General features: G+C 39.5%; 1 protein-coding gene and 1 long non-coding RNA gene across 2 annotated transcripts in view; one reads left to right on the top strand and one right to left on the bottom strand.

Moving 5' to 3' along the window:
- Window positions 1–5,686, top strand: part of LOC108445071 — a 22,995-nt gene extending 17,309 nt beyond the window's left edge. The window contains exons 4-5 of the long non-coding RNA XR_001859816.1: window positions 1,375–2,395; window positions 5,602–5,686. This is a non-coding gene — a long non-coding RNA (uncharacterized LOC108445071). The remainder of the gene's footprint in view (window positions 1–1,374; window positions 2,396–5,601) is intronic.
- TNIP2 (TNFAIP3 interacting protein 2) overlaps window positions 3,366–10,649 on the bottom strand; it is a 7,697-nt gene continuing 413 nt past the window's right edge. Inside the window, exons 2-6 of the mRNA XM_017727732.1 lie at window positions 8,156–8,461; window positions 6,287–6,370; window positions 5,461–5,742; window positions 4,968–5,087; window positions 3,366–4,481 (exon numbers count right to left, since the gene is read on the bottom strand). Of these exons, the coding sequence (XP_017583221.1) occupies window positions 4,200–4,481; window positions 4,968–5,087; window positions 5,461–5,742; window positions 6,287–6,370; window positions 8,156–8,461 (1,074 nt within the window). The 3' untranslated portion in view covers window positions 3,366–4,199. The remainder of the gene's footprint in view (window positions 4,482–4,967; window positions 5,088–5,460; window positions 5,743–6,286; window positions 6,371–8,155; window positions 8,462–10,649) is intronic.

Below are 10,649 nucleotides of genomic sequence, written 5' to 3'. Positions count from 1 at the left end.
GCTGAACTGACCTTGTGCTTCATAAGCATTTCTTACGCTTTAGGTTTTGAGCTGAAACACCCTCTGTGCCCCAGTTTATAGGTACTGGAGCATGGTACTATGAAATATTACTACAGCATACTTTGAATTCACATAGATTTTGTAGAAAAAGCATTTGAGACTTCCCTTTTTTTAGAATGAGAAGCACTGCTGTTCTGAGTATAATGGTGTGGCATCTTGTTTGGAATTTCCCTTGCTTTCTATATATACACATGCAGCAAAGCCACAGGAAATGGAAGTTTTAAAAAAAAAGCAAAGAGCATAGGTATCTGCTTCTTGAACGAATTTTATTCTTGTAGTTGGTTTTATTATTAGTGAGCACCTAATCTTGAGGCATCATTTAAGGCTTATTTTAAAAGATATGATATCCTAAATCATCGAAGGGGGAAGCAGACCTTGTCTTAGAAGTTGCATGTTATTTGATAGACCTTTTAGGCTCTGTACTGCCCATGCTAAAGGAAAGAGCATTATTGTTCATCTTTTCTCCCTTGGGGCTTTAAGGGTAGGGACTGACTTCTGAGGCTTCTTGCATTTGTATTTTCTAAGATGCAGTGAGTCAGTGTTGCCTACAGCTGCTGTTGTGATTGTGTGCTAAGGGCCCACTTCTGCATGGCAACCAACATGGTTGTTAGTAAACAGCCTTTACTTTAAAATCCCGAACAAGGTACATTATAATTAGGTCCAGGAGAAATGAGAGCCAGCTGGAGATTATACAGTCTGAAAATCTCATTGCTGGTGAGGTGAGACTGCTCCTCAGGAGCTGAGTTGCCGTGGGCCTGGACTCAGGTTGGTTTGGAGAGCAAAACTGGGGGACAGTTATTTGGTGAAGGAGAAATTTTAGGAGAAGGGACTAATCATGAAGGTAATTGGACAAATCCATCTTGGCAGCTGTTAATATGTTAAGACACATTCCTGCAAGTCCCAGAAGAGGCAGTTATCCTGCTCTCAGCCTCTGTGGAACTGCAGTGATACCTCTGTCTGCCTTCTATCTGGTATTGGCATGCCACGGCAGTACAGGCAGTGTTCACCTGAATGAGAGATCTACAGAAGCCTAAACAGGCATTAACTTTGCCTGAAAACAGGGTTCATTTCTCTTGGATGCCTTTTGTTAACAATACAGCAAATAAGGAACCAAGCCACATACACAGTTTTTCTGTATGATTTCAAGAATCTCTTGTGTGAGGATGTGTTTCTGCAGTGTTACAGATGATGTGTTTCAGTGAACGAGTGTAGTACAAATGGATAATGAAAGTTCACAAAGTTTATGCTATTGAAGTTCCTTTCACTGTATGCAGTTACTTTCTTACTCATTATGCCTTTATTGCTTTGTTTTAGGAAAGGAGCTGGGTTGATGTTAACATTTAACCAAGTAAGATACTCCATTTGGACAACCATCCAACAAGAAGAGAGTACCAGTGTGAGACCAGAAGGAGCTTTCCTTAATTTAGAGGGTTCAGAATTGCTGGAAACTCACAACCCCTTTCACTTCAGTGTTGGATAGTGGAGCTGACAGGTTTTATGCATTCTGGTCTATAAGTTGAAGAATGTGACTTGTGCAAGTAGGGGGTGGTGGCAGTTGTTGGGGATGCCTTGGTGTGTATGCTTTGCCTGGTGAGGAGAGGGCAGGTAAAGGTTTTGTAGTGTTTTATCAAGAGATCTACCAGTGAATTTGGTGTAAAAGTCAAAGCACTGCATAACAGACAGCTTTTCTTAGGAGCAATAGTTTATGGCCCATCATCTGAAATAAACATTTGCCTGTAAGACACTGGTAGTTCTTCATAGTGTAATGTTTCTTGATTAAGCCAGAACAAGAAAGAGTTATACTTTTTACCAGCTGGGGAAAAAAACCCAAAAATCTCAGTAAAGTCAAAGAGCTCTGAAGAGAGGTATTTTTGTACAGAGAACCAGCAGATTTGTCCTAGATTTATGCCACAGATAGTCAAATGCCAGTCCTCATTTATTGCTCTTACTGCATTATGTGGTAGCTTTAATCTGTGCTTGATCGGTAACTTCACCTGTTTGTTGGTCCAGTGTTGTCCTTGCTGTAGGTATATCCAGTTTCCCAGCACTGAAGTGCTCTCCTTCCTCAGGATTAGTGTGAAACTAACCACTGCTTTGACTGGGGACTAATTCACAGAACTTAAATCCACAAGGATAAGCACTATTAATTTTTGTGTACTGCAGATTCACCTATCTAATTCCTGCATCTATTTCTTATTAGAAATTATTATTTCTTATTGTAGGTCAGTCTATCCAACTCTATACCCACAGGGATTAGCATCAGTGGAAACCTACAGCAGACTTCAGCTTCTGATATATATTAAAGCAGTCATCATCTCAATGCAATTAAAAAAAGGTACTGCCAAGATCTAACTTACTTTACTGTTGTGTTTTCTTAAGTGTCTTCTAGTGTGAGTCAATACAAAAGTCAAGTCCCTATTTTGCTGTATCAATCACTGGCACTACAGTTTACATCTTGATGTACATTGAAGCTGTAAACCAGGCTTGTCTAATGAGAACAGTCAAAAAAAGTAAGATTAGCTTATGCCACAGGAAGTTTAATCATGTTTCTCAGCTTATATTCTCTGGGCTGCCTCTGATCTCTAAGACCTTAAAAGGCAATGTAAAAAATGGTCACTAAAAAAAAGAGAAAGAAATAAAACTTTCTGCATGTTTTTGCATGTTGTGTTGGGAAGAACAAGCTAGTAGTGAATCACAGGACTGCAATCAGTTGTAGATTAGGTTAATAGCAACCATTGCTGCATGCAAAGGCCTAGGCATTGCTTTTGGTAATATCCCACAACAGTGGCATAAACCATCATCTTCTTTTGGGGCTGCAACAGGATCCTGAAAAGGAAATATCCAGAAAAATATCCACATTCCTCCTGAAGTGTAGAATAGGGAATGAAGCAAAGCAGAGGACAGGAGTGTTGTTACACTAAGCAAGTTTTCTTTAATTATGAAGTGTGATGGTTGCACTAGACCTTTACTTTCTATCCCCTCCTTAACCCCTGCTCTGACACAGTGAGAAACACGTGGAGCCAAGGCTGCAAAAACCTCTTATATTTGTACACTTTAATTGCTGATACTCTTCTCAAAGCAGTCCCCTGCTAGATGTTAAGGTTCTCTCCAGTGCAGACAAGAAGAAATTCAAGGTAGCACTGGCATAGTCACATGTGTGTGGCAGGGTAGGGGGTTAAATGTCTTCCTGTGCCTCTGAAAGGTCAATCTTCTGCTCAGAGATGAGGAATGATTTTTTTTTTTCAACATATTTGAAAATAGTCTGAGAAGCTGGTTATCACTAAAGTAATGAAATAACTCATATCTGAAACCATGACATTTAATTAGCCCTTAGTGTAGTTACTGGGACTATTTCACATTTAAATACTTACACCAAAAGAGATGTTTTGACCCCTTTACTAACGTAGTAAAGCAAATGCACAATCATTTTTATTATAAAAATAATCCTTACGTCAAATAGGAATACAATCAATAATTACACAAATATACATTTACAAATCTGGCACAGAAAATATAAATATCCCTGTACCTTGTTTCTGTGCAAAAAATGCAGACTGGTTTTAAGTCAATAACCAGCCCTTTTATGTTTTCTTCACTTCTTCTGATTTCAATTAAACAGAAGGATTTTCAGATTAGATGTCTGAAAGTTCAGCCTCAAGAGTCAAGAAAATACTTTCACTTTTAATCCAGATACAGCACAGTAAGCTTTTTCTTATCTTCTGCCAAAATGTTCTTCAGCCTACATTTTTTGGAAGAGGAGGAAAATTTCAAGTTCAGTAATTTTTTTCACAAGCCATCAGACTGCGGTAGAGAATTAGATCCAAATAAAGTCAAGCTGTGCTCTGAAGCCGAACTACCACCGTAGGTTTCAGTTTAGTTTGTAGTAGAATCTGCATTACACTTGCCTTCCTTGTAGCTGTCAAAAATAATTCTTCAGAAAAATACTTTGCTTTCTCTTGAAGCCTTTCACACAGTCCAAGAGAAGGCAAAATCAAGCAAGAGGTAGGTATTGTTCATCCTCCTAATTTCCCAGAGCTCTCCATTTGAATTATTCTCTTTTAGGACTGTAGGAGATATGTATAGAGCAAGTTTTATGTCTATAAAAGTAGTGATTAACTTACACCCCTCACATCCTGTGGTCACTGACAACATTCAGCAACATGTTTGAGGAATTCATCACTGAGTTCATCACTGAAAAACCTCATGCAATGAGGGCATCTGAGTTCACCCTGTGCCCTGCCTTCAGATCCCAAGTTTCCATTATCCCCAGGAGGAGAAGCTTGTTCAGACTGTGAGTTTGTTCTTCTCGTGCCTGTCTGGCCCGGGCTGTTGCCTCGTAGATGTTCGACATTCGTCTGAACGTACAAATTATTTTGGTTACCAGCGTGAACTCTGAAATGACTACTTGTGTCTCTTGAGTCCTAGAAAGAGAAAGGAGAGCTCTTGAAAAAGATGCAGTAAAAATATATTCTTTAACAGGTGATATTTTATCACCTTTATCTGAAACACCACTCAAATATTTATCAGAGGACTTGTAAATAAATTATTGATCAGTTTTTTCAGTGTTAATATAGTTGTAAAGAAGGTTTGTAGAAAACACAGAATACAGCCAATGTGCTACTTTAAAGATGCCAAGAGTTACGGCTGTCCTCTGCCTTCTAAGAATTCACCCTTACTATGTTGATCCAAAAGTAGAAGGAAAATGGACTAGAAAGGGGTATTACATCTGAACTGGGAAGCATCTCCACCAGAACTGACTATGAAATAATCTAAGTTTTTGATAGCTGCACTGAGCTGAAACTCTTTTAGAAATACTAAGATATTTTTAAAATATATTTAAAAGTATATTTTAGTCCTCAGTCCTGTTGACATGCTTAAATTAAAAAAGGAGCATGCTGCTTTCTTACCTGTCTTCTTGCTAGCTGGTGTTGCAGACATGCAACTTCTGCCTGAAGTTCTTGTATTTTACTCTGTGCTCGTTCTCTGTCTGATCTCTCAGATGTGAAATCATCTTTATAAACCAGGACCTGAAATTGAATTATTACGTTAATATTTTATAAATTAGAGCATTGGCAGGTTAGATTGAAAAGCTGAGGCTATGATTCCTTGGTTACCTATTCCCAGAATCTCAGTATTATCTTCTCTATCCTATCTGTACTTCAATGCTGTTTGTATTTCTTTTACAGATCTTTCATATTCTGTATTAAGGCCAGCAGAACTGCATGGGGTTTTTTAAGTAGTAAGATTTCCTTTAAATCTGTGTTGTTAAGTATCTGTATGGCCAAATGTCCAAAACCAGGCAAATGTCAAAAAAAAAAAAATCCATTTCTCCCCCTTGGACTTCAATGGTCTGGGAAGACACTAAGAATTCCCATCTCTAGGAAAAAGAAACTTAATGACCTGTTGCTCCAGCATTTGTATGCGCTCATGATCTCCTTCACTAGCCTTCTTCATGTCTTCTAGTTCTTTCTTGGTTTTTATGCACTCGTTCATTTTTTCTTCCAGTAGCTTGTTTAACCGGAATATCTCCTTGTGCATCAGGTCAGAATTCCTTTGTGCTGAAGTTCCACCATGGTGCTGCTCCAGCTGTGACTTCATCTCCTTCAGCTGCAAGTGGAGCCGCTTCACATACTCATCCCTACTCGCATCGTACTTCTGCCATTTTGCATTTAAATCTTCCACCTGAAAGTTTATCCAGGAGAGGCATGAAGAACAGGAGGACACAAATTTCCAAGGTTTTATAGGCTGTCTATTTGTGCAGGACCAAAATTCTCTAGGGGATAATGCAACATGCTGACTCGACCCCTGAGGGTGGGTAAGTCACTGTACAGGAGAGCAGGAGATGGTTGTGCAGACTCTTCATGGGCAGCCTTCCCATCTCCCAGTCCAAAGGGACAGTATTAAATAATATGGAAAGGGAGGGGTTGGTGGTCACTCTGGGCCTAGTGCTGTTCTTCTGGGTTGGAATACTGATCCATGGAAGGAACATGAAAATTTTCTTCTGCACTGTGCTTTTAACAACAAAAACCCACTATGTTAAAAACTATGTAGCAAATTGTTCTTAGCTAAGGGAACAAAAACTATGTGCCATGTTGAAATGACTAAGAAAAACTGTCTTGCATTAAACTGCCATTTAATTAGATTAACCAGACCTTATCTATTCCAAATTTACTCTAATTTAAAATACTTAACAAATATTAATCTGTAACAAAATGAAAGTACTCACGTGAGCTACTTTTTGTTTTAACATCCTGTTTTCCTCTTGTAGGTTGCAGATAAGAGCTCGAAGTGAAGTTTCATTGTCTAAAAGCTGTAATTTTCAGATAAAGTTAGATGTTACTTTAACTTAAAAATCTCAGATGCTGTTTGGCTATACTGTGAAACTGGAAGTAATGGGGTTTTTTTAAGTTATGTGTAATGACATACATCTAGGTCTATTTATTCCTATATGGTTTATTTCTAAATATTAATAGTATACCCTACAACTTTTATTATTAAGAAAAGCAAAAATGTACTCTGTTTCTTGTGACCTTGGTACTGCTTTTAAATAGACCTGATGACAACAGAGTTTAACAGTTTAGACAAACTCCTTGGAAAACTACTACTTGTCTGGAGTGGGAGAATGTATGACAAAGGCACAGATATGCCTTCATCTTGCTTTGTTATTACTGTCAATTTTGGCCAGTACTAGGAAGAAATTACTGAGGGGAAAAAACCCTGCTTGCTATATAATTGACTAAAATGATACCTCTTTTTTACAGTTGTGACATCTGCTTAAAAAAACCCCAGTGTACATGAGTAATATAGAACACTTTTGTGTAAAATTCCCTAGAATCAGCTAGTAATGGCATCTGAAATTTCTCCTCTTCAACAGGGAAGTCCCCACTGTACAAGGTTAGCTTCTTATTACATATATCAAAGTCAATCAAGTTTCCTGTCTATCAATTACATGTTAAATATGATAATGCCAAATGCTTCAAGTCCCTTAAAAAGTCCTTTTCTCATCTATCTGCTCAACCCCTATTTCTAACAAGTAACTTTAATGTGAATAAATTTTCTTTGGAAACACTGCTGGAATGTTTGACAAAGCAGACATGAGCATGTGTAGAGTTCATCACAACAGCACAGATGAGTGGTCATGTGAAAAACAGCATTACCGCCATGTAGCAGTAAGAGAATAAGTCAGAATTACTCTTTTTCGTGAGAACTGTCTGTAGCACCCTACTCAAAACTCTGATCTGTTACTAGAGGCAGCACTGGTAATGTTGTTTCCTTATGGTATTTTAATGAATTACCTAATGACTCTCAGCCATCAGGACTTCAGGAACAACAGAACAATGATCTACCTCTGCCCTATGCTGAGAACTTCAACTGAAGCCTCAACAGCCATTAGCAAAGTACACCAAAAGCCAGGTGTTTCTTTGTGCCCTGCAGTAGCATTTCTGGCACTGTCCTATTATAAAGCATTTTTTTTAAACATCCCTCCCGAAGAGAAACATTGCCCTGCACTCAGAGGCTGGGGGAATCCCAGAGCCAAAAAAAAAAAGGTAAGACACCTAGAGTCATATTCCCCAAACCAGCTTTCTGTAGGTCTGTACTACGTGTGCAAAGCCAAATCCTGATCTGAGAAGACCACATGTTACAGAGTTCTTAATATAAATACTACTTTGAAATATCTCTACTTTGTTTTGTGATTTTGATGCTTAAAGAAGTAATCAGGAGAGATCGGCTTCAAAATCACAGCACCACCTAGTGCTGCACAGAAGCAGGGGTACTACAAGGTAGGTACTGTCCCCGTGTATAGAGGAAAGAACTGTAATTGTGGCATTGCTGAGGTTGGATGGAACCTCTCTAGCTCTCCTCTCCAAAAAAAGCCTCTGATGATGAGACGGCCAGAGTTGAAGTGGTAGACAAGTGGTTCCATCCCAAATTTCAGATGCGCTGAACTGTTTACCATTGCCATGGCTGTCTTAACACCCTACATGACATTATTTAAAGGCTGTTTCTCACCATTCCCCAGTTACAGCTATCATATTATAATTAACACCTCAGAAGCTAATAAGACTTTAAAGACACATAGTAGCTGTAAGAATACCTGATTAGATCTTTCTGTAGGTATCTGGTCATCTGAATTCCCCTTCTCTTTTCTTTGCTTCTCTTCTAGACATTTTGCCAGATGTTGACACATTTCTGCTGTGGATGCTAATTTGCGTTGAAGTTGGTGAGTTTCATCAGTGAGTGAACGGCACAAAACATCACTGGTGGCCTGAGCCTTTTCCCTCTCTGCCAAGGTCTTCTGCAGTCGTAAGATTTCTCTCTCCTTTTCATATGGAGGCTGATTTATCATCTGCTGTATCTCTCCATTTTTCTCCTCTAGCTGCTGATTCAACTTCTGCACTTCCTAAACAGAGGGGGAAGGGAAGTTATTTAAAAGCAGGAGCCAAAATATGTCTGACTTCCATATTGCAGTAATTCCTTATTGCTCCTGTACTCATTGCAAAGTACTGAAAAAGTAGAATAAATCCATTTCATTTCTGTATGATCACAAGACCTTGAAACTGATGGATCAATCAATCAAAACTGCTCAGGCAGCCATGGAAACACTTTCTAATCAGTAGAATGGAGGAACAAGCAGCAAAAATTCAGGAAGATTTTATGACTATACAGCAGCAACAAAAACAAGAAACAGAGTAGTTTAAAATTAATAACTGTGGAGACTGAAAAATATTTATTGGTCCCGCACACTAAATTATCAGATAATAGAGACTTTTGTCAAAAAAAAAAGAACTGAAAAGTCATCAAATCCAGTGAATCCAGTGAAGTGTATTCACTGCCTGGCACTGTCACAAGGACAAAGCAGAGGTAGTACACAGAGCAACTTTCCCACCTAGGAAAGGATGGGAATGGTAAGGTAAGGACAAACAAGCAGAAAATAAAATCCATGTGGCAGCAGAGGCTTTAGTTTGGCCACAACTGACTCCCAGGTACATGAGGGGGTCTGATACACCCCGAGGAAGCAACTTGTTTCTACATCTCCTTGTCCTGTTGGAAGCTCTGTGGGATCATCCACACTGCATTAACATCTCTGTAGGTGTTTTGAGAAGGAAGAGGTTTGCTTGGTGACTGGAGCAAACCGCCTGTGGTTCCAATGCACCTGAAAGGCACTGGTCCTGACTTTGTGAAAAACAAGCTGTACTCCACACCCTCAAGAAGGAGAAGATGCTGGTACTAGAAACCTCTGCAGCACTGCTCCTCCAGAATCCGGGATCTCCGGATGCCAGTGGCAGACCATGAGACAGCTACAATCTCAGCTCTACCATTCCAGTTCTCAGGAGTGCTAATAGAGCTGTAAACCACTGGGATCACCCATCTTTGCCAGCACACTAGTCTCTGACTTAACAAAAATGTCTTTTTTATTTGGTTGTTATTTAGTGCCAATTCTTTTGGTGTTCTGATTGGGCATAACATTTTATTCTTTCAATAAATAAATATTAATGTTTAATATAGATAAACAGCACTTGTTCTTATTACTGACATTTAAATTCTTTAGCATCATGCTAAATGCTAAACTTCCCCTTTAAAGATATTCAGCATCAGCCTTTCAAATATGTTCAGATACCACAGGTTTGTCATCTGTCTGCAAAGTGTCAGTGAGATCATCTCTTATAATAAATTTTCAAACATTAACTTTTTAAAATGTATTTTAGGTGAGTGTCATATATTGAAAATGTTTTGTATAAGCATTAGGTCAAGAAATTACTTATGACAAAAACACTTGTTTCAGTTTTAAGTACTGCTGCTCGGTTTGGAAATTACTTTATACAGCTTCATCTAGAAATAAATGCTTTAAAAATCTTTGAGTATTTCAGACTGAACCTGGGAAAGTCTTAATGACAGTAACCAAAGCAGCACTTGTGCTGGATGGGGAGGGATACCGTTTTGAGACTTCTTCTGTCAAGAAAGATACTGATTTCCCTAATCTCTCTCCTCACAATCCAGTCTTGTCAGTTACTTCTTCAAATATGAATGTGCTACCTTAGTGTCAATACAAAAATCCATTTCTAAGAGCACTTTAAACAAACCACTTCTATAGAAAAATTGGTGGCATCAGCTGATTATCTTTGAGAATGAAGTTGTTGCATCTGCTAAATTCAGGGAGTTTTTTACTATTTTTCTTTCTCCTTATGAAAATGGTTGCATGAAGATCTATAGTGTCATGCTAAGCTTTTGGTTTAGGATTTTATAGTTTGCGTTTTTGATCTTAACGCAGGGGGAGCTACCATTGGATACAGACGGGCGAGTTGCTTTGGGCACCTGGGGATGGAGCAAGTCTTGTCAAAGGCAGCGGCATCGCTCGGCGGGGCTCAAACCCTCGCTCAGCCCCCGCTGTCAGCGCTGGTTCCTGCGCGCCCCCAGCTCTTCCCAGCACCCAGCGAGCGCTCTGGGGGCAGAACGCCCGCACCCTCCGTTCCGCACCACCACTGGCCCTACTGCGCTCAAGTCCCTCGCTTTCTAGGGAGCAGCGCGGAAAGGCGCGGTGATGCTGCGCCGCTCCCTGCGCACCCTCGGCTTTACCTGGCTCAGCGCCT

Source organism: Corvus brachyrhynchos, unplaced genomic scaffold (assembly GCF_000691975.1).
Source record: "Corvus brachyrhynchos isolate BGI_N302 unplaced genomic scaffold, ASM69197v1 scaffold80, whole genome shotgun sequence".
Lineage (NCBI taxonomy): Eukaryota > Metazoa > Chordata > Aves > Passeriformes > Corvidae > Corvus > Corvus brachyrhynchos.
The sequence above is the reverse complement of the archived record's forward strand: the minus strand, read 5'-3'. Positions and strand labels throughout refer to the sequence as shown.